Here is a 23,655-nt window from a genome sequence, read left to right on the forward strand (position 1 = left end):
AGGAGAGGTTTGGCTCAAGTGGTTTAGTGCCAGTTTTGATCAAAACAGCAGAGGAAAAGCATGTAGGCCCTGAGTTCAAGCCCTAGTAGTAGTAGCTCAAGGAAAGTAAGTTGCCATTTTGAAATCAATTCTAGATGAACATTAGAGAAACAGACAGAGAAAGAGACAGAAGCAAAAAAGAGGAAAGATGGTCAGATTGATGGATGGATAATACGGAAGAATGAGTAAACAGATGGACCTTAGTCTGTGTTTGTGGATTTGACATGCTATACATCAAATTAGCAACTCCCTCTAGGTAGTACTATATGTTTCCTTCACTTTGTTTTGTTTTGTTTTGTTTTGTTTTTGCCAGTCCTGGGGCTTGGACTCAGGGCCTGAGCACTGTCCCTGGCTTCTTTTTGCTCAAGGCTAGCACTCTCCCACTTGAGCCACAGCGCCACTTCTGGCTTTTCCTGTTTATGTGTTGCTGAGGAATCGAACCCAGGGCTGCAAGAACGCAAGGCAAGCACTCTACTGCTAAGCCATATCCCCAAGCCCCCTCCTTCACTTTATAATCTTGCTTCTTTTAGAAAACTAAAACTAGTTTCCCTTAGTGCCTACTCTTCTCAACGTTTACTTCAGTAAGGTTTTTTTTTTTCCACTAGATGCTCCTAGGAATCTGACACCATTGTTCATTTTCTCCTTTTTATTCTAAATTAATCAAATGAATCAAAGAATACACATATACAGTTTTCATAAATAGTATTAAAAGACTAATAATAAAATCCAGTGATCACTCAGTTCTCCTCATTCCTCTATCTCCCTTCCCTGGGCCCCTTCCCTACTTCATCTCTGATGCCACTTTTGATGCTAATAGTCACTTGGCTTTCACACCTCCGTGTTCAACACTTTGCAGTTCCCACCACCAAGATGTAAGAAGCCAGTATTCCGGCCCTTTCATTTGGGCTTAGCCTTGTTTCTACCAAAAGAACAAATCACCTGAAGAGTTAAGGAAGTATTTGAAAAGAGTGCTCGGGCTCGCCTTTTTACAGTTCTTCTGCAAGCCCTATGGAAACTCCATGGAAGAGTCAGTGCCAACTTGCTAATAATGAAGCAAAATGTGCCATTGTCATCACTCCAGGCGACATGAAATCAATGATCAGACATGTGTGATCATTCTAGATCATCCAGCCTCAAATAAGTTCACCAGTTGACCACAGGGTTCAATGGAACCTATCCAAACCTGGAGAGGGGAAAAAGTCCGTTGGAAGTTACTAAGTTTTGTGCTGTTTTATTACCTAAGAAAAGCTGACCAGTTGCAATGCTTTCAGTTTTTTTCTCTCCCAGTAGAGGCACACTTCCTTATTTTTAAATAACACCCATGCCCTATTTTCATTAGTAATTTTTTTTTTTTTTTGGTCAGTGGGAGAGGGGCTAACTCAGGACTGGTCACTCAGCTTTCTTGCTCAAGGCTGGTGCTCTACTACTTGAACCATGCATCCTAACTAGCTTTTTGCTGATTAATTGGAGATAGAGTTTCATGGAGATGGAGAGCATGAAGGCCTGGGTTCGATTCCTCAGTACCACATGCACAGAAAAGGCCAGAAGTGGGGCTGTGACCCAAGTGGTAGAGTGCTAGTGTTGAGCAAAAAGCTCAGGGACAGTGCTCAGGCACTGAGCTCATCAAACCTCAGGACTGGCAAAAAAAAAAAAAAAAGATATGGCAAAAGTTGACTCATGAGTCCAGTGCCAACTACTCAGAAGGCTGAGATGTGGAAGATCTCAGTTGGAAGCCAGCCCAGGGCTTCATGCATGGTAGGCAAGCACTCTACCACTAAGCCACATTCCCAGCCTGTATCCTCCTCCTACTCTTCCTCCTTCTTTTTTATCTCAGCAAGGCAAAATTTATTTCTGCACAGAAGGGTGCACCATCAGTCAACAACCAGGCAAGCAAGCACACCTGTATCCTCCTCATACTGTCTTCTAGTCCTCCTTTTCTCTACCCTACCTATATATGTATATATATTTTAGTGTTCTCAAAATATGCATGTTCTATGCTCTGTGAAATATGTCACTATTTAGTATTTGCTTGATTACACCTATTATTATCCATAAATGTATATTGTAGTATCCTTGACTACTTTTTTTTCCAAGTTAGTCACATATCTATATGGAACATGAGTCAAGGATTTTAATTTACCTATTAATTAATGCAAGGATCCATCCAGGAAGATGCCAGGACTAGTTCTAAGGAGAATTTACAGCATTCACCTACAGTGCTGTAGCAGGAATGTAAGGAGGATTTACATAGTGACATCTAGAGCTTTCTGGAGGGGTAAGATTGAATATGAAGTTCAGTGAACAAGCTTAACAGAGTTATACAGAACACCCCAAAGAAAGGTGTAGAGTCTCGAGGCTACACAGACTGGTTGGTTTTTCACTGAAGACCAAGGATACATACCCATTTTTTTTTTTTTTACATGTTTCACAACTTTCCCCTTCAAAACTCCCTTATCTGTAAAACCCTTGCAATTCTTACCCTTTATCTTGCTTCCGATTTCTTTAATCCTTTCTCCTTTGGCAGAGTTGAACAGCAATTTTTTTTTTCTGCCTTCTCCCCCGCTCCCACCCAACAGACTTCAGAGCGAGGAGGGTGGGCAGAAAAGTAAGTCTTAGAGGATAACTGAATCTGGATTTCCTCCAGAGCTGGGCAGACCGCTCCACAAGAGACAGGCCCCGCCCCTTCCGAGAGACCACGCCCCAGAAGGCCCCGCCCACAACTCCCCAACAATGGAGCTGCGCCTGAAGGTCACGTGAGCAGTTCAGTCTTATGACAAAGACAACGTGGCAGAGACTACGCTCGGGAAACTCTTGTCGCTTGCTTTCTGCCAGCCACTCCCTCTCGTTTCTCCCGTCCCCTACTACAAGCCTCTTGCTTGTCTCATCTTGGGGATGGCGAGCACCCGGGTTCCCCCTAACCTGAACTACCCTAGCTCTACGGGGCAACCCTTGTCCTCAGGAGCCGAACAACACTGAAGCGAATTTCACTTCTGATTGGACGAGAGGGTTTGTCAATCTCTCACTTTTCTCCAATCAGAACCCGGGTTTATCTAGCTTCCCTCTCCCTATTGGTGTACGTGGAGCGGTAGGCGGCCGGAGAGCTGATAAACCGAGGTCCCGCGAGAACTCACTGCGCAGGCGCGAAGGAGCTGGCGGAGCCCAGGCCGAGGGCGGTTTTGAAGACGCGTCCTTTGGCTTTGGAGAGGGCGACCGAGCTGTCTGGGTTCCACCGCGGGGCAGAGTCTTTTGTTAGGGGGACTGGCCAAGGAGGCCTGCGGAATTCCCGATGGTGTCCATGACTTTCAAACGGAGCCGCAGCGACCGGTTCTACAGCACCCGGTGCTGCGGTTGTTGCCATGTCCGCACCGGGACGATCATCCTGGGGACCTGGTACATGGTAAGTGGGGGACCGGACGGCAGAGCTGGTAGGCCTCGGAGCCTGGCCACGCCAGTGCGCAAGCGCGAGACCTCGGGGACTCGGGAGGGCCAGTGCGCATGTGTGGGAGGCCCAGTTGGGGTGGGGTGGGGTGGAGCTGGAAGCGGGGTGCTGGGTGCGGCGTGGACGTGGAAGTTAAAAGTTTTTAAGTGTTTTAAACCCTGGACGAACTCTGGGGAGTTTGAAAAAGCAAAGTGATCCGGGAATGGGGAGATTGCCCTGTGTAAAGAATTTGAGAAGAAAAAAAGCTAGTTTGGGAGAGATGGGGCGTGCTGGGCTAGGGGGTGGGGTGCTGGGGCTTAGTGGGAGTTCCGGGAATTACGCAGTTGGGGGCCTCTTTCTGTCCTGCGGTGGGAACAACGTTCCCTCCCCCCCCACACCCCCTTTCCCCACCTAGTGCTCCCTGGAATTTTGTTTCCTAATGAAACAATTGGACCATTGGCCTCGTTCGTCGTGTGCCGGCTTTGTCCTGCCTGGAGGGAAGGCCTGGACTCCAGCTGTAATGGGTGTGTGTGTGTGTGTGTGTGTGTGTGTGTGTGTGTGTGTTGTGACGTAGATGGTAAAGCCTCTGTTGGGACAACAGAGTCTAGGCCACGCCTTTAGCCTGGAAGGGGACATCCCCACCCCTCCCCCCCTTTCCAGTTAGATGCTTTCCTTATCAGACCCACTACGAATTTTTAAGAGTCGTTTATTGAAAGTCTACTCTGTTGGCACCGCTGCGTAGAGCTGGAATTTTGGGGGTTTCAAGATGCGCGTGGTTCTATTATAACCAGATGGTTGTTCATTGCCGGCTCTGTAGTTAACCCACTTGCAATTTCTTATAATTCCCAGGATTCCTTCACGTTGGGACTATTTTGAGTGTGACTTCTAGGCTTTTGTTTTTTTGTTTTGCCAGTCCTGGGGCTTGGACTCAGGGCCTGAGCACTGTCCCTGGCTTCTTTTTGCTCAAGGCTAGCACTCTGCCACTTGAGCCACAGAGCCACTTCTGGCCGTTTTCTATATATGTGGGGCTGAGGAATCGAATCCAGGGCTTCATGTATACAAGGCAAGCACTCTTGCCACTAGGCCATATCCCCAGCCCTGAGTGTGACTTCTAAAAACGTTTTTCTGTGAGACAGTTTCAGGTTATTGCGACTTTTACTGCAACTTGGACCAAGTTTGACTAATGGCATTGTGATTTGATGGTGGGATGAGGAAGGAAACTTTAGTGATAGCTGCGGAGTCCCTGGTAATTATGTGAACAGGGGCTGGAGGGGAGCTTTATCCCAGGATCCCCTCCCAGACACACATTTGACTTTCTTTGTACCTTTACTTCCCCAGCCAGGGTCTTCAAGTCGTTAGTAGCTATTTGGGCAAAACCAGATGAAAATCTTAAGTCAGGCAGTGTTTCAGGACCATTAGACTTCCACATTATTTCTGAAACTCCCTCCCCCGCCCCAGGGATCATCAGACCTCCACAGTATTCCTGAACACCTCTCTTGTTTTTTTTTTTTACAACCATGCTTCATTAATGCACATTAGAAAAGAACAACCACAAAACTTGAACGTGCAGTTTTACTAGTTTGTACTGAGGTTATTTTCCTATTTCCATACTTAACGTGTTTAGAAAGTCATGTTATTTGTACTGTATAATAATATCACATTTCCCTTAGGCTCTCTCTTGCTGAGTTTTTAACTGATTTGTACTACTGGACATGGAACAAATGACATTCAATTGCTTTCTTTATTTCTTTACCATTTAGCTAAAGGGTCTTTAATGTCTTTTGTTTGTCCTTAGCTCTGTCTTCCATTCCCCTCAATGCTAAGTTCTTATCTTTAGAATCTTCAGGCCTTAACCAACTCCTGCTTCCTTCTAGAAAAATGACCTTCCTTTTTCATGAGCTGAAAAAACAAGAGTCTGCCAGCCTGGGACTCTTGCCTGTAAACTTTATTTTCCTATTTTCTTCTCAGATATTTCTCTCCACTCACAGACAAAGGGTTTCTAATTCCTTAAGGAGAAAATAACCACCATCCATCCCAACTTGCGCTCTTCAGATGCAATTGGTTCAACTTCTTTCCACTCTGCCAGGCAGATTTTTTTTTATTTTTGCCAGTCCTGGGGCTTGGACTCAGGGCCTGGGCTTCCTTCTGCTCAATGCTAGCACTCTACCACTTGAGCCACATGGCCACTTCTGGCTTTTTCTGTTCATGTGGTACTAGGAATGGAACCCATTCCTAGGCTTCCCATCCAAGGGCTTCATGCATGCTAGGCAAGCACTCTACCACTAGGCCACATTCCCACCCTATAGGCAGATTAAAAAAAATACTGTCAGCTTTAATAAGAGGATACAGTGGGAGCTATAAACAGTAAACCCAAAAGTACAGTGAGAAAAACTTGAGGTGTTCATTCCTAACAAAACAGGGAGTGAGGAGTTTAAATCTGTTCCCTAATGGTATGAGAAATGTTTCTCTTCCTTACTTCACAATTTAAAAGATGCCATAGCTATTTTTATCCGGCACAGACTTTGGGTTTGTAGAAAATTGTTTAACTACTTAAATCAATCCGTCTTAAGTCAAGTCATTTCTATGTAAAAGGCAATGGTAGTCATACAAAAGGGATAAGTCACAGAGGCCAGGTATATTATTTATCTTTGTATCCCTATCACCTGCTACATGGTAGATGCAGATATTTCTTATCTTGAACATGGTGGCATTGGTCTCTAAGATACTTTGTATCATAACAAAGAACTTTGGAGCACAGACAAGAAAATGAAACTGATAGTACAGATTAAGCACTGGAAAAGAGCCACTGGTTGTATTCATTGCAGTATTTCTGAAAAAACTATAAGCTGCAGTACATACAATGGAAAGATAATTTCTGCTTGATGCAGACATGTGAGATGTAAAAGACCAAAGTGTAGTACCTCTAAATAAAGACTTGTCCCAAACAGCCTTTTGTTGCCAGACTACTAACATGGAGCTGAGGTAGAATGCTACTTCCCTTCTGACCAGCACTGCCATGGTTCCCTCCCTAACTTCCTTGCTTGATTCTGGGTGAGTCAGTGCTTAGCCATCTGTGGGGGAATATGTATGGTTCTTTCCAGGTTGCACTGACCAGGAAATTTTACTACATGCTGTTTGGAACTAGGAAATTCAACCCACCCTCCTGCTGGGCTCAGAGATTGTATCTGTGACTGTATCTGATATAGAGTCTCTGCTTTCTAGCATCTCTTCTGTTGGTCTTGTTTGTGTTAAGGCAGTTGTAACAATGTATCTTTTTTATTTAAAATTTTTTTGGCCAGTCCTTGGCCCTTGAACTCAGGGCCTGGGCACTGTCCCTGAACTTCATTTTGCTCAAGGCTAGCACTCTGCCTCTTGAGCCACAGTGCCACTTCTGGCTTTTCTGTTTAGGTGGTGCTAAGGAATTAACTCAGGGCTTCATGCATGCTAGGCAAGCACTCTACAGCTAAATCACATTCCCAGCCTGGCACTTGTAATACTGTATACCAATGATTAGTTGTTGGGTATTGAATACCAGAACCAATTCTGTGTGCCAGAGCTATCAGTCCTGAAGTTAGCATTTGTCATTTCACATTGGAGAAAAAAAACTGCTAGCTTAATGCCTGATTAATATGAAATTCCAAAATGAATTCATTTAAATTCTTGCATTCCTAAAATTGTTTTCCCTGTCATTAATTAAGGAGTTTGAAGCTGGATAATTTTAGTGAAGTGTTTATTGAATGACTAAGGGTAGGATTAAAAGGCTACTGCCAGCGGTATCCTTTTGTATAACTAATAGTATGACACAGGAATACATGGTAAACATTTGTAATAATGGTAGGTCTTAGAAGAATGTAATATGTACCTGATTTTTCATGCATGTTTCCACTTTCAAGAGTCAATGGTCAGGTTGTTGAGAGAGAAATGAAGCTCCAGTCATTAGTATCTTTCTTCAACACATTGTTTTGTGCTTCAGTGCCTTTGCATATGCTATTTCTTCTTTGAGTGCTCTTCTTCCCCTAGTTCAGTTTCTATTAAAGTACTTAATGTATCTTATTTTCTCTCCACATAAGATGTTCTCCAGGACTAGGGTGTAGCTCCAGTGGTGGAGTTGACTTCCTTTAGCATGCACGAGTCCCTGGGTTTACTCCCAAGCACCACAAACTGAAAAAGTGCTTCTGGAAGATAGTGTTGATGTCTCATCTCTATAAAGTGTGTATGGCAGGTAACTTACTGATTAGAACATTTGAGGTAATTATTAGATATTAGAGGCATAAATTGTTCCCTCAGAATACTAGCAACAACTTGGTTGTAACTACATATAGTAGCAAACAACAAAACTTTCTTCCGTGTTTTTTTTTTTTGCCAGTCCTGGGGCTTGAACTGAGGGCCTGAGCACTGTCCCTGGCTTCTTTTTCTGCTCAAGGCTAGCACTCTATTACTTGAGCCTCAGTGCCACTACTGGCTTTTTCTGTATATGTGGTACTGAGGAATCGAACCCAGGGCTTCATGTACATGAGGCAAAGCACTCTTGCCACTAGGCCACATTCCCAGCCCTCTTGTGTACTTAAAAAGTAAAATGTTTTAAAAGTAATTAGTTTTGATCTTTATAGTAGCAGTTTTTTGCTTAGTTTTGTAAGCTCATTTCCCTGTGGGAGTTTTCTGCCTATGAAACCCTTAATTGTGAGGCCTTGAAAACAAACATTACTTTAATTACAGTCTTAGCAGATAGCTGGGTTGAGACAAAATATGCTGTGAGAAAATCTGGACAGTAATGATTTTTTAAGTCTCTGTGATAAGCCACAAATCAAGTCTCAACAAAAACTGAAATCAAACCAAGTAACTTTTCTGTCCACATACAATCAAACTAGAAATCAGTAACTGATGAGGCAAATAAGATGCTAAAAATGGACTTAAAAATGTCTTGAAACAAATGAAAATCTGCCAAACACTATAAAAGTGGTACCAAAAGGGAAGCTTCCAGAAGTAAATGTCTACATCAAAGAGTAGAAAGCTCTAAAATATAATACATCTCAGGGACCTGGGGAAACAAGAAAATACTAAACCATTAGCAGAGAAGAAATAGGTCAGAGGGGAAACTAAAAAACGAAAGGGACAATCAGGGCACTAGTATCTCATACCTGTAATCCTAGCTACTCAGGGGGCTAAGATCTGAGGATCTCTGTTCAGAGCCAGCCCTGGCGGGAAAGTTTGTGAGACTCATCTCCAATTAACCACCAGAAAACATGAAGTGGTGCTGTGGCTCAAAGTGTAGAGCACTAACCTTGAGCCAAACAGCCCAGGGACAGAGCCCAGGCCCCCTGTGTCCAAGCCCCACAACTGAGAAAAAAAAAATGAGTGGGGACACAAAAATTTCAAGATAGCAGACTGAAGTATCAGTGTTTTCAAAACATAAAATTGGCAAACTCCTAGCTAGACAAAGACGACACACACAATGAAACCGAAAGAGGATACTTTTAGGAGAGAAACACAAAGAAGCAATGCCTGTGTGCCTCTTTTTTTTTTTTTTTTTTTTTTTTTGGCCAGTCCTGGGCCTTGGACTCGGGGCCTGAGCACTGTCCCTGGCTTCTTCCCGCTCAAGGCTAGCACTCTGCCACTTGAGCCACAGCGCCGCTTCTGGCCGTTTTCTGTATATGTGGTGCTGGGGAATCGAACCTAGGGCCTCGTGTATCGGAGGCAGGCACTCTTGCCACTAGGCTATATCCCCAGCCCCCTGTGTGCCTCTTTGTTTCCATAAAATTATGTATACACACATGCCGAAATTAACTCCAAGGTATGCAAACAAGATCCCTTTCTTTTTAATATTTAGTGATGTTCTGTCTTTTTTTAATGTATGGTACAGTCACGTTTATCTTTGGGAAAATGGAAGGGGAGAGTACAAACTGGAGGAAAAAGGGATGAAAAAGTGCATCAGTAGAGCTCATTAGACACTGATGAAAGTGAACTCGATAACTCGGGTGGAGATGGGAGGGAGGGACTGGGAGAGAGTGAGGGAACAGAAGACACTGTATGAAAGGAAATGTACTCATTACCTGACTCATGTAATTATAGTCCTTTTGTTCAAAACCTTTATAATAACAATAAAGTAAATAGTTGAAAAAAAAAACACTCAAGGGTTCAGGAATGTGGCTTAGCGGTAGAGTGCTTGCCTACCACGCATGAAGCCCTGGGTTTAATTTCTCAGCACCACATACACAGAAAAAGCCAGAAGTGGTGCTGTGGCTCAAGTGGCAGAGTGCTAGCCTTGAGCAAAAAGAAGCCAGGGACAGTGCTCAGACCCTGAGTCCAAGCCCCAGGACTGGCAAAACAAAAACAAAAAAGACTCACATCATAGGTAAAAAGGGAAACAGTACAACACATGCCACAGAAACACAAGGGATTGTAAGAAACTATTATGAACAAATTATGTCCAATCATTTTGAAAACCTACTAGAAATGGGTAAATCTTGAACACATAAACCTATAAAAGGTGAACCGTGAAGATAGAGAAAACCCAAACGAACCAATAAGTAACTAGATTAAATTCATAGTAGAAAGTTTCTCAATGGAGAGTTCAAGACCCAATGGATTTCCTGCTGAATTCTCCAAAACATTTAAAGAAGAGTTAATATCAAGCCTTTTCAAATTACTTCCACAGATTGAAGTGGAGGAAATTCTGCCAAACTGATTCTGTGAGGTCAGTATCATCTTGATTCTAGGACCAGGCAGACACACTCATATGTGTGTCTAACCAAAACTACTGGCTAGTATCCCTGGTGAACATAAATGCAAAATTCTCCTGGGTACTGGTGGCTCACACCTGTAATCCTAGCTACTTGGGAGGCTGAGATCTGAGGATCGTAGTTTGAAGCCAGCCTAGGCAAGAAAATCTGTGAGAATTCCAATTAAGCACCAAAAAATCTGGAAGTGGAGTTGCGGCTCAAGTGATAGAGCTCTAGCTTTTAACTTTTTTGGTCTTTTCTGTTTTTGGTACTGGGGATCGAACCCAGGACGTTGTACTTGCTAGGCAAGCACTTTGCCACTGAACTACATCCCAGCCCGAGCTCTAGGTTTTAGCAACAGAACTCAGGGACAGTGCTGGGTCCAAGTTCAAGTCCCAGGACCAGCACCAAAAAAAAAAAAAAAAAAGGAAAACACTAGCAAACTGAATTCAACAATACATTCAGAAAAGGTAATTCATCATGATCAAGTACAATTCATCCTACAGATACAAGGATGATTCAGCATATGCAAATCAATATCAGAATTAAGAACAAAATCTTTATGTCCACCTCATTAGATGCAGAAAAAACATTTAATGAAATTTAGTCTCCTTTCACAGTAAAAATTGCTTAAATTAGATATTAGGAGTAAAATACCCAACACAGTAAAAGCTACATATGACAACCCCCCAACTAACCCTATACATACTGGGTGAACTTTTCCTTTAAGATCAGGAACCAAATGTGATTTCTGTTCGTTGTAGTACTGGAAGTCCTTGCCAGAACATTCAGTTGCAATAAATAAATAAAGAGCTCCCCACATCAGAAAGGAAGACAAGAGTCTTACTTGTAGATGACAGTCAAATACATAAGAAGCCCTAAAGACTTCAAGGAAAATTTTAGAATTAATAAGTTGGGTAAAAGGCTGCAAGATATGAAACCAATTTAACAAAAGTTACTAGCATTTTTATATACTACTGACTGGAAAGTATATACCTGAAAAAGAAAATAGGATATCAGTACCATTTATAATGACTATAAAATACAATCTAGAAGAAAATCTAATCAGGAGGTGAAAAGCCTCTACAGTGAAAATTGTGAAACAATGAAAGAAATTGAAGAAGAATACAAGTAAATGGAAAGTTTTTTGTTTTTTTTTTTTTACTCATAGAAGTCTTAGAATTGTTTAAATGGCTGTACTACTCCAAGTGCTGTGGTAATATAATCCAGTCCCTGTTAAACCAATGTCATCCTTCACTGAAATAGGAGAAAAAGAAGTCCTAAAATTTGAATAGAGCAAAACTACAAATAGCCAAAGTAATCTTTTTTTTTTTTTTGTCCTGGGGCTTGGACTGAGGGCCTGAGCACTGTCCCTGGCTTCTTTTTGCTCAAGGCTAGCACTCTGCCACTTGTGCCAATTCTGGCCATTTTCTGTATATGTGGTGCTGGGGAATTGAACCCAGGGCTTCATGTATATGAGGCAAACACTCTACCACTAGCCCCTAGCCAAAGTAATATTGAGTAAAAGGAAAAAAAAGCTGAGGGGACACCCTGTGCTCCCGCAGGCTCCCTGCCCCCTCTATCCTGAGGCTGGACGGCCGGCCGCTGGCCCCCACTCCATACTGCTCGCGGTGCTTGGCAGGTGGAGCCGGTTACCCTCGCAGCCTGACTCTAGAAACAGTCACAGTGGCACAGGGAGAAGCCAGGCTGAACCCCAGCCTCAGGACTGGCTGAGGGTCCCTCCACTGCAGTCCTTATGCCCCCTTTCCCACCCCCCTCTCCCAGTTAAAATGGATGACCAAAGACCTTTCTTATGCCTGAAGCAAAAAAAAAAAAAAGCAGAGGCCTACAGTATAAAGGTGTAGCAACCAAAATGGCATAGTACTAGTCTAAAAATAGACACAATGCTAGAGTCAAGCCTGTAATCCTAGCTACTCAGGAGACTGAGATCTGAGGATCACAGTTCCAAGACAGTCCAGGCAGAAAATTTCGTGAGATACTTACCTATAGTAAACTACCAAAAAAAGTTGTGGCTCAAGTGGTAGAGGGCTAACCTTGAGCAAAAGAAGCTTAGAGACAGTGTCCAGGTTCAGAGCTAAAGGCCCAGGATTAGCAAACAACAACAGAAAGATACATAGACCAATGGAACAGCATAGAGAACCCAGAAATAAACCCACATACAGCCAAATGATTGTGAACAGCAGTGTTGTCCCAGAATACAGTTTTGGGCAAGCATACTCTATTCAGCAAATGGTGGTGGGAAAAGTAGATACTTGCATGTAGAAAAGTGACACTAGATCCCTCTTCTGTCACCAAGTAAAAGAACCAACTCAAAGTAGATTAAAGATACATGTAAAACCAGAAACTACAAAACTACTACATGAAAATCCAGGACAAAACATCCTGGCATTGGTTTACCCAAGGATTTTTGTGGGCAAGAATATAAACATGGGCAACAACAGAAAAAGACAGATGGGTTTATTTCAAACTTAGAAGCTCCAACAGAGTGAAAACAGACATACAGAATGGGAGAATATACTTGCAAACTATGTGACAGAGGATTAATATTTCAAATATATGAAGAACTCTGCAAAAACACATAGTCCCAGAATGTCAAATCAAAAATTGCAATACCACTCCAGTTAGAATGGCTATATATTTTTTTAAGGCAAATGCTGGTGAGGATGGGGAGGAAGGAAAATCACAAGAATAAGATTTCTAGACTACGTTTTTTTTAACTTTATTAATAAAGGTTAGGACCCACAATGAAATGAAAGTTGAGCTGTTGCTAATAATGTGAGCAGAAAATAGTTGTGGGATAAATTTGTAGCTCAGTGTTCTATGTTTGATAGGAATGGTTTTATATTTAAAGTCCTAAATAGCTTGGCATCATTTAACAATAGGATTTGTGTGCTTTTCTTGACATAAGAATATTTTTCAGGGGGCATAGTTCAAGTGATGTGAGGCCCAGTTGAAACTGTACAGAATCACCAAAAACATTGTCTGTATTGTGCCCCCAAAAAAGCCTTTTAACTATGACACTATGGTTTATGAAGTTTAGCAAGGGAGTTTGCTGGATTGATTTCAAACTGATTTCCATTGGGCAGAGATGAAACTTGACCTGCTTGTTTACACAACATTTGTGAAATGTCATTCAGGATGGACATAGGAGACAATCAATCCTATAATAGGGTTTATTGAAAATACTGTTGATATCATTCTTGTAATGTGCAGGATTTTCACAAGGAAGAAGGGCAGATTTTGTGGCCTTGAGTCAGGCAATGCTAACTCCAGCGCTAGGTGAGATTTCTGCCTTGAATCACTAATCATTAACAAAACTATTTCTAAGCATCTAAAGATGGGTGCCTCCTGGGGCGCAGCGGGGTTTCACTAGCCATTGTTGGCATAATTAATCCTGTCTTAAGATGGGATTTATAGGTAGGTTCACCAAATGGATTTCAGCAAAATGTTTAAACTAGATAAAAAATAAGAGATTGCTGAATAGTGGGAGGAGGCAGCTTTGTCCTCCTTAAGCTCTTAGGGGACAGACAATACTAATTATTACATGCTGATTATCTTTTCACTTGCAGAAAGCTGACAGAATCAACCTGTAGAATGTCAGAATCCAGATCTAGACTTTTTTTTTTTATTAGCCTTACCACTTGAGCCACACCTAGAAGAACTCTCAGATCTGGAAAACCTTGATGGGCAAGAAGATAAGATGAAATCCAGTTACAAATACATTGGAGGGCTATGCTTGCGCCTCTGAGTCAAACTGTTCTGGTTACAGATGGTAGCTTAGCACCTTTTTTAGTATTTAAAAAGAATCTCCTGGGGGGCTGGGAATATGGCCTAGTGGCAAGAGTGCTTGCCTCCTATACATGAAGCCCTGGGTTCGATTCCCCAGCACCACATATATAGAAAACCGCCAGAGGTGGCACTGTGGCTCAAGTGGCAGAGTGCTAGCCTTGAGCAAAAAGAAGCCAGGGACAGTGCTCAGGCACTGAGTCCAAGGCCCAGGACTGGCCAAAAAAAAAAAAAAAAAATCTCCTGTTGGGCACCAGTGGCTCATGCCTGTAATCCTTGCTACTCAGGAGGCTGAGATCTGAGGATTCAGATTTGAAACCTGCCCCAGGCAAACTTAACTCTGGTTAACTAGTAAAAAGCCAGAAGTGGAGGCATAGTTCAAGTGACAGGGGACCACCTTGAACAAAAAAGCCAAGCAAGAGTAGGTAGGTTCTGAGTCCAAACCAGTATTGGTGCACGTGGTTTTTTTTTTTTTTTTTTTAATGCTCATGTAACACTCAAAAGAATGTATGTCAATCCATTAAAAAACTATGTCAGCGTAGTGTTGAATTGCATTTAATTGAAATTTGCTTCCTTAGAATGGGTAAACTGAGCTCCCTGTTTTGGACTCTGTTGATCTCTGTAAGGGGGGAATGCAAAAGGAAAATGGTGAGCCAACTGGAAAACATACCAGACAAAAGAGTGACTTAAGGATCCTAGTGTTTAGACAAGACAGTATTTAGGAGCTGCCTTAAGGTATTAGAGAAGCACTTAAAATGAACACATTAAGGCCAGTGAAGTGACAGTGAAGTGACATAGTCAAAAGTTTCTTTTAAGCTTTTAAGTCTAGCTTGGGGGAGGGCAGGGGAGGGAAGGGATGATGCAGCCGGCTTCAGGCATATGATGGATAAATGTATTCCATGTATGAAGCTTCTTCAAACTCAGGCTCTGTGTATGAATAAGCATATGCCTCTGAACATGAGTAATCTATCATGACTCCTTCGTTTTCATTCCTGAGCCATTTTATTCCAGCTTTAAACATCTTATCTGTGGAGTGGTTGGTTCATACCACGTTCATAGTCTTTTTTCCCTCGCCCTCAGGGCTGGCAGTCTGCTGCTTGAGCCAGATCTCCACTTCTGGCCTTTTGTTGCCTAATTGGAGATGAGAGTCTCACAGTTTTTTTCTGCTGGGGCTGGCTTCAGCCCATGATTCCCAGGTCTATCTCCAGAATAGTTAGCCACTGCCATCCTTACATGCTCTTTTTAACCTAGTCTCACAGATTGACTCCTATGTTGTATCCTTGGTACTTTTGAGGTAAAACAGCTTAAATAGGGAACTATCTAGAGGTTTTGCTGAATACTTTTTCCCGATTGTAATGAATGTAATTGATAAGATGTTATTCTTCACAGGTGGTAAACCTGCTAATGGCGATTTTGCTGACTGTGGAGGTGACTCATCCCAACTCCATGCCAGCTGTCAACATTCAGTATGAAGTCATCGGTAATTACTACTCCTCTGAGCGAATGGCTGGTAGGTTTTTAGTTGAAAAAAAAAACCCTACTGGTTTTTAATCAATATAATTTATTATTGTGCTTAGTTGGCAAAATACTGATTAAATTACACTTCAAGAAACTTAAATTGAACAAGGTTAACATTGGATTGTTTAAACTACTTGTTGAAGCAGGAAAGTATTTGAATGCTTTATTTCAAAGATATACAATAAAAATAGCCACAGGATTTAATAGACTGCTAGGTTGTGGAATGTATAATTGTGTGCCTTGACTATGAGAGCAGATTAAGAGGGGGATAAAATGATTGCTGTATAAGACTTTGAGGGCTGGCTGCCAAGTTTAGTTAGGATGGGAGATTTCCCCATGGAATCAAGTAGGAAATACAGAATATGTATTTGATAAAACTTCTTGTTCAGAGTCAAGTTCTATATATAGTTCTGTTTGTATGGAGAGATGACACTGGGATAGAAAATGGAGTGGACCTAGAACATTTGAATAAATTGCCCAATAAACCTGTTAATCCTGTTTATTCCCTGTAGCACTAATTTTTAATTATTATTTATCTTTCTTTAAAATACAGGTACAAAATACTAGTGGATGTTGTATTATTATAAATTATGGAATGTAATAAGCAGGAAGTTAGGTCTTAAGACTTTTACATGCGGGCTGGGGATATGGCCTAGTGGCAAGAGTGCTTGCCTCGTATACATGAGGCCCTGGGTTCGGTTCCCCAGCACCACATATACAGAAAATGGCCAGAAGTGGCACTGTGGCTCAAGTGGTAGAGCAAGAAGAAGCCAGGACAGTGCTCAGGCCCTGAGTCCAAGCCCCAGGACTGGCAAAAAAAAAAAAAAAAAAAAAAAAAGACTTTTACACGCAAACAAGTTCTGCACACATTTTTTTTGTTTCACATCAGAAAAATGTTTCCAGTTCTTAAGGTATATATTTATAATGTAGGATTTTAGACTTTGTTAGCTTTTATTTATTTACTTATTTAATTACTTGTTGGTCTTGAGCTCAGGGCTTGGACACTGCCTGAAATCTTTTGCTCAAGGCTAGCACACTTTGCGGACAGCGCCACGTCTGGCTTTCTGGTGGTTAATTGGGGATAAGAATCTCACGGACTTTCCTGCTCCAACTGCCTTTGAAGTGTGGTCTCAGCTTCCTGAGTAGCTAGGATTACAGGTGTGAGCCACCAGTGCCTGGCTCTTTATTAGCTTTTTTTTTTTTTTTTTTTTGTCAGTCCTGGGGCTTGAACTTAGGGCCTGAGCACTGTCCCTGGCTTCCTTTTGCTCAAGGCTAACAACACTCTACCACTTGAGCCACAGCACCACTTCGGCTTTTTCTGTGTATGTGGTGCTGAGGAATTGAACCCAGGGCTTTATGCATGCTAGGCAAGCACTCTACATTCCCAGCCTAGCTTTATTAGCTTTTTAATATGAACTTTATTACTTGTGGTCCATTCATGATTTGTATGTTATTGGTTGCTAATGTAATTATTATGTGCAGGGCTAACTTCATTTTTCAGGAGCCAGGATTTTGTGTCTTACCATATGTCACCACATATTCGACATGAAACAACTAATATAGTTGTTCATACTATTGGGATTTCTTTCCTCGTTAGAGTTTGAACGCGGGACCTTAACTAGGCAGGCACTGGGTTGCCTGGCCCTGTTTCCACTTCCTGCACAGCTGAGATGAGAGGCATGGAACACCATGCCTGACTTCTCAGCCTCCCGAGTGCGAGGGAACAGATTACACTAAGCAGAAGGAATGAAATGTACATTATCACCTGACCTGGAAGAAATGGTTTTATTGTTAATGTTCATAAAGTTCATAAGCATTGTAGACTAGAATGATGATGTCCATCATTGGGAAGACTTAAAAAAATGATGAAAGTAGGGGGGGTTGGTTTGGGGGAGGGAAGGTGGTAGAAAAATGAGGAAGGGGTAACAAGTATGTCAGGAAATATATATCTCACTGCCTTAAGTATGTAACTGTAACCCCTCTGTACATCATCTTAATAATTTTTTTCTATTTTTTGTTTAAGTAGCTTAATTCAACTTTTTTCCCCCCTTAGATAATGCCTGTGTTCTTTTTGCCGTCTCAGTTCTTATGTTTATAATCAGTTCAATGCTGGTATATGGAGCAATTTCTGTAAGTATGTCTTATTTTCACCGTTTGAAGTTTGACCTTTTTTGAGTGGTAGTGATCGCATATGTACTAACTGGTAATTGTTTTCTTCTACAGTATCAAGTCGGGTGGCTCATTCCATTCTTTTGTTATCGCCTCTTTGACTTTGTTCTCAGTTGCCTCGTTGCCATCAGTTCTCTGACGTATTTGCCAAGAATCAAAGAATACCTGGATCAGCTCGTAAGTGTGTGCATTATTAATTCAGCTTACTTTGGGGGGGGGTGGTAGGGCTTGAACACTGTCCCTTAGCTTTTTGATTCAAGGCTGGCGCTCTGTCACTTTGTACCACAACTCTACTTCCTGTTTTCTGGTGGTTCGTTAGGGATAAGAGTCATGCACTTTCCTGCCCTGGCTGGCTTCAAACTGCGATCCTCAGATCTCAGCCCGAGTAGCTAAGATTACAGGCGTGAGCTACCAGCGCCCAGCTTAAGCTTACTTTTAAGTAAAATATTTTTACTGAAATCCTAGGTCAACCTCAGGTACTATTTTTTTAGCTACCCCATTTGCTTTTTAAAGTATTTTAAACTAGCTACCATGTGTAAACCCTTTTAAGATGAAAATAGAATATCTTCTTATCATACCATCTGAACCATCCAGTATCAGAAGTTCTTAAATATAGACAGGATGGAAGTAGTAGCTCAACATTTTTTCCCTTCCCTCCCTCCCTCCCTCCCTCCCTCCCTCCCTCCCTCCCTCCCTCCCTCCCTTCCTTCCTTCCTTCCTTCCTTCCTTCCTTCCTCCCTTCCTTTCTCTCTTTCTCTCTCTCTTTCTTTCTTTTTTTTCTTTTTGCCAGTCCTAGGTCTTGAACTCAGGACCTGGGCACTGTCCCTGAGCTTCTCTGTGCTAAAGGCTGGCACTTCACTACTTGAGCCACAGCACCACTTCTGGCTTTTTCAGTTTATGTGGTACTGAGGAATCGAACCCAGGGCTTCATGTATGCTAGGCAAGCTCTCTACTGCTAAGCCATATTCCTAGCTCATAGCTCAACTTTTGATTTTCACTTGGCTGTATTTGGCCCTCATAAAATGACCGGTGTGCTGTTACCTAGTAATAATATGTAGCAAATGTCCAAGAGTCCATTCAGTCACCATCTATGTCTGATGCAATGTACAGGTAACATCTTTCTTCTCGGGGAGCAAACCATGTATTTGGCAATGGGATACATGATGTCTGTGATAACAAAGGGAGTTGTCATCACCTCGGTGAAGGGGGTGGGGCACAGGACACTGGGCTCAGGGGGCCAGGTGGGGCTTTTGGGTGAGTTGTGGAGAAAGTATGGCGTCAAGATAAAGGAATGCTGGAAAATAGGGTATTTTATTTTTAAAGTCAACTATTAATTTTATTAGAAAATGCTAAGTGGTAAGAAGTAAAACATGAAATGAGTGTGTTACTCAGCTCGGGCTATCACACAGAAATAACCAGACTTCCCTTCCTCCCAGTTGTGGGAGCTGGAGATCCAAGATGAGAACATTGGCAAACTGGCTTCTCTTTGCCTTTCAGATGGTCTTCTCTTTGTGTGCACACATCCTGACACCTCTCTGTCTGTCTGTCTCTCATTCACTCATTAGCTTATAGTAGTTACTATTCAGGAGGAGGGGAGGACTTCACTGTTATAGCTCCAGCCACTCACCCGAAAAAGGGTACTCTTAGTTTGTTTCCAAAATGCTTTTAGAACTGTTTCTCTCCACTTGCAGGTCACTCAGCTAGATCTTAGGGAAACTTCACTGGAGATTACTATCCAGTGAAAAAGTAAGACAATGAACAGTTCAGTTGCTAAAATAGGCAGCTGTGTGAGTGGATGTCACGTGGATATGAGACATGAGCTGGAAAGTGAGATTTAACATTACATTGGGGGCTCGAAGAAGAATCAAGGCAAGAAAGTTCTAAAGAAAAAAACTCTAGAGAAATGAAGTCAGAGCGGAGGGCAGGCTCTGGTGCCTGGCAGCTATTAGAGAAAGAAGGTGAAGAGGTGGCCGAGATGTGAGATGTCCCGAGGCCGGCCTGGGGGAGGGGTGGGGTAGTGGGGCCTGGGTTCGTTGCCTGTCATCTGTGGTCACAAGCTATTTTAAGTGCTGTCATCTCCGCCAGTAGCATCACAAGTGGTGCTTTCCCCCACATTCTGAACCAAGTCCTCAGCATAGAATTCATTCTCCATGTGTAGCTTGCACCCAGTGTATGAAAACGTAATTACTAGAGTCTTGGTATTGACATTTCCACTGAACACAAATGCATGCCTTAAAGCTGAAGAGCTTTGTAGAAGGCACTGGAAGGTTGGCCCAAGTGGTAGAGCACTAGCTGAACAGCCAAGCTAAACAAGCTGGAGAATGAGTTCAAGGCCTAGTATTGATCTCCCCCAAATGCTTCATAGAAAAGAGTATCAAAGTGAAGTTGCTTTTACAGCAATAGCACTGTCTTCTCCCCTCTGAGACTAGAAGGTACTTCTAGGAGACATTAGAAGGTGCTCAGCAGTAATCGTGATGTCTTCTTCTGGGTGTCCTCCCCAAACTTAGCTCATTGCCTTGCCCCAAATCAGAACAGAATCAGTGTTTAAATGAATATAATCAATCTTTCTTAGTGTCTGCAGTAAATCATATAATCTTGCCTGGGTTTTTAACTAGCGGAATTCTGCATTTTGCACATCTGATGGAGAGTTGAGACAACAACCTAACTTTTTTTTTCATTTCTTTATTGACAAAGTGATGTACAGAGGGGTTACAGTTTCATACGTAAGGCAGTGAGTACATTTCTTATCCAACTTGTTACCTCCTTCCTCATTTTCTCCCTGCCTCCCAACTACCTAACTTTTTTGGGAAAAAATTTCTGTGTGGGACTCCATCACCCATGGAAATTAGGTAGCTCTCAGTGTCTTCTGACTTACTGGTCCAGGGACAAATCTGTAATCCCATAAGGGAGATTGTGTTCCACCAAGCCAAAAAAGATAGGAAATGGTGGAAAATAAAGAGAAAATTATTAGCATATTCTATATAATTAAACAAGTATATTTTAAGTGGTTGTGGATTTTCTTTAGATAATGTAGCCTAAAAGCACTGAGAGTTAAAATCTTGTTATGAACAACTTTCAAGTTTTTATATATTTTTACTTTTTTCCCTTTTATTATTTTCCTCCAATGGCTGTACAAAGCACATTAGACTTCAGTCTTTCATGTGTATTTTTAAAATGCTGTCTAGGTGATCACAAAGTATGATGGCCATTTATAAGAGTATGTGCTTGTGTTTTGAACAGCCTGATTTTCCCTACAAAGACGACCTCCTGGCCTTGGACTCCAGCTGCCTTCTGTTCATTGTTCTGGCATTCTTCGTGGTGTTCATTATTTTTAAGGTAAGCTGCTGACTAAGCTTTTGAGGCCTTCCCCACTCCTGGGCACAGTGGTTGGAGGGTTGGTTTGGGGTGAGTTACCCTGCACAGTAGTGGGACTTCCGGGGGCCTATCGTTTCCAGGGAGTAGAAGCTTTCAAGATCTGTCCCCAAGTATAAGGAATGTGGTATGTTTTCAAGAACAGTTCATGATTTGTACTGGAAATCTGTTATCATTCCCCTCATTGAGAGCACCAGAATTTCCTCTGTGGCACAGTAGTTGATAGGCCTAAATTGAAGCATCAACTTGTTTTGCTTTTTTAAAAACTTGCCATTTAAATGAGAGCCGGTAGGGAAAGGTTCTGACCTTTGCTCAGTCCCCAGGACCAGGTCCTTTGGAAGTCTGTCTACATGTTAGAGCACGTAGTTTAACTTTGTCTTTATCATTTCAGGCATATCTGATCAACTGTGTTTGGAACTGCTATAAATATATCAACAACAGAAACGTGCCGGAGATTGCTGTGTATCCCGCCTTTGAAGCACCTCCACAGGTTAACCACCATTTACTACAGGGAAATGTTGCTGGCCACTGTTGATGTAAAAGAGGAATGGGGTTTGACTTTCTATTCTGGGTTTGGGGCTTAAATAGCAAAGATCTCCAGGATTCAGTATTTTACCATGGGAATCTTGGGTATTCAGGGCTGGACAGTCTCTCTACTCGTGTACCCAGCTTGGCTGTTAAGAAGTGTTCATTCATGCTCCCCATAAGTGCTGGGTGCTGTGTTTGGAGGGGCGGAAGATAAGATAGGAAATAATTGTCTTAGGCTCATGTAGCTTCTAGAATTCTAAGGATGGCAGGGTACGACTGACTGAAACTGCTGTTGCTTTCAAATAACGTCTGTGTGTGCCAAAGGGTAAGCTGATCTGCCTGAGAAGAGGGCTGTCCTTTATGAAGGCCTACCTCCCTAAGTTTTCAACACATAGAATATATATGGTTTATATAGGGTCACCCTGTCACTGCCTTACAAAAAAGTATGTCGTTACCCTACAAGCTATGACAGTTGGTGTCCTCTGACTAACAATAGCTTATGTTTAAACTCTGTGGCTTCCTATATAGTGGTTCGGTGAAGCGCCTTAACATATACACACATACACAAGGGCTCAGTCAGCCACTCAGTGTAATTGGCACTCACTGGAATGAGGGAGGGGGAAGAGCAGGTACCCAGTGTTGAGAAATTTTAGCCACATGGTTAGTTTAGAAGGAGAATTCTATCTCCATTTTCAGCCATCTCTAGCGATCTTAGGTCAGACATTTCACATGAGACATTCTAGAGTATGTAGACATCCTTCAGCTCTTCCCTATAGGTTTTTATTCTCCTACATACATTTTGAAAGCAGAATTACTCCAGAAAGGATTTTAAAAGAGAATGAACTCTGATGTAATTATTTTTCTCGTTCCAGTATGTTTTGCCAACCTATGAAATGGCTGTGAAGATGCCTGAGAAAGAACCGCCGCCTCCTTACTTACCTGCCTGAGGATGTTCTGCCTTTACCAATAAACCCTATACCAGCTTCTTGTCTCGATTATTTTATAGAATGCTGCAATGCAGGCCTCTTCCAACATGTTTGATATAAAATACATTGTCCTTTCGTTTCAGCATTTTATTTTCAAACACTAAGGGGTTTTTGGGCATTTATTAAAAATCTTTGTTTTTTGTTAAATCTATTACATTTTAATACTTTCTGAAGACAATCTATCTAGGTTAAGCAAGAGCAAAGTGCCATTCATTTAAGCCTTTAAGGAGGGAGGGGAAGGGCATTCTCCACGTATATTCTGTTTTTTTTAACTTCGCACTTTCTTTATAGAATGATTTGTCTTGGTTATTTGCCACCCTGAGTCATTTCAGGAGTGAGTGCAGTATTCAGGATGAGTGAGTTGGGTATGAGATCTGAGGTTTTCAGTTGTAGAAACAGGGAAAATAACATTCTGACCCGGCCTGGGAGATAGTGGTTGCATGTTTTTAATTTGTATGTTTCCTTTTTTTGTGTGATAAGATGCTTTAATAAATCTCTTAAATATTTGCTATTGTCGTTATTTTTTTCACTCCTTCCCTTTTTGTGGACAAAGCCTTAGAATTGCCGTAACAGAGTGCACTCACATAAACCTGGAGGGACCAGGTCAATCATGAGGCAGAAACGTAGCAGTGTTTATTGTGAAGTATGTGTGTGGCAAGTGGCCCAGTTGGTGTCTTTTCTACCAGCATTGTCACACTGAAATGTACAAAGTGTCATGAGGTAGTAGGAGTTTTCTTCAGTTCCATTAGAACTTTGTGATTTTTGATCATGGGGCTTGAACTCAGAGCCTGGATGCTGTCTCTGAGCTCTTGTGGGCAAGCCTACTGCTCTGCCACATAGAGCCACAGTGCCACTTCTGGTTTTCTGGGGTTAATTGGAGATACGAGTCTCATGGACTTTGTTACCCAGGCTGGCTTTGAACTGCAGTCCTTAGATCTCAGCCTCCTTGGTAGCTAGGATTACAGGTGTGAGCCACTGGCCCCTGATTAGAACCTTTTTTAATTTTTTTTGAAACAAGGTCCCATGATCCTCCTCCCTCCAGCCTCTCAAATACTGGAATTGGAGGTAGGTGCCACCCTCCAGCTTCCATTAGAATAAT

General features: G+C 42.2%; 1 protein-coding gene and 1 long non-coding RNA gene across 2 annotated transcripts; one reads left to right on the forward strand and one right to left on the reverse strand.

Annotated features, from left to right (window-relative positions):
• Window positions 1-893: 893 nt before the first annotated feature.
• Window positions 894-2,645, reverse strand: LOC125356711. The gene is made up of 3 exons (XR_007211952.1): window positions 2,519-2,645; window positions 2,180-2,258; window positions 894-1,222 (listed from the first exon to the last, which is right to left on the reverse strand). It is a non-coding gene; the product is annotated as an uncharacterized LOC125356711 (long non-coding RNA).
• A 508-nt stretch (window positions 2,646-3,153) lies between these two features.
• Laptm4a (lysosomal protein transmembrane 4 alpha) lies at window positions 3,154-23,062 on the forward strand. The gene is made up of 7 exons (XM_048353384.1): window positions 3,154-3,436; window positions 15,373-15,493; window positions 17,555-17,631; window positions 17,725-17,847; window positions 20,911-21,006; window positions 21,434-21,532; window positions 22,443-23,062. Exons 1-7 carry the CDS (start codon window positions 3,326-3,328, stop codon window positions 22,515-22,517), a joined length of 702 nt encoding a protein of 233 aa, XP_048209341.1. The 5' UTR covers window positions 3,154-3,325; the 3' UTR covers window positions 22,518-23,062.
• Window positions 23,063-23,655: the final 593 nt, after the last annotated feature.

The sequence above is a fragment of the Perognathus longimembris genome, chromosome 8 (genome assembly GCF_023159225.1).
Source record: "Perognathus longimembris pacificus isolate PPM17 chromosome 8, ASM2315922v1, whole genome shotgun sequence".
In the NCBI taxonomy this organism is placed as follows: domain Eukaryota; kingdom Metazoa; phylum Chordata; class Mammalia; order Rodentia; family Heteromyidae; genus Perognathus; species Perognathus longimembris.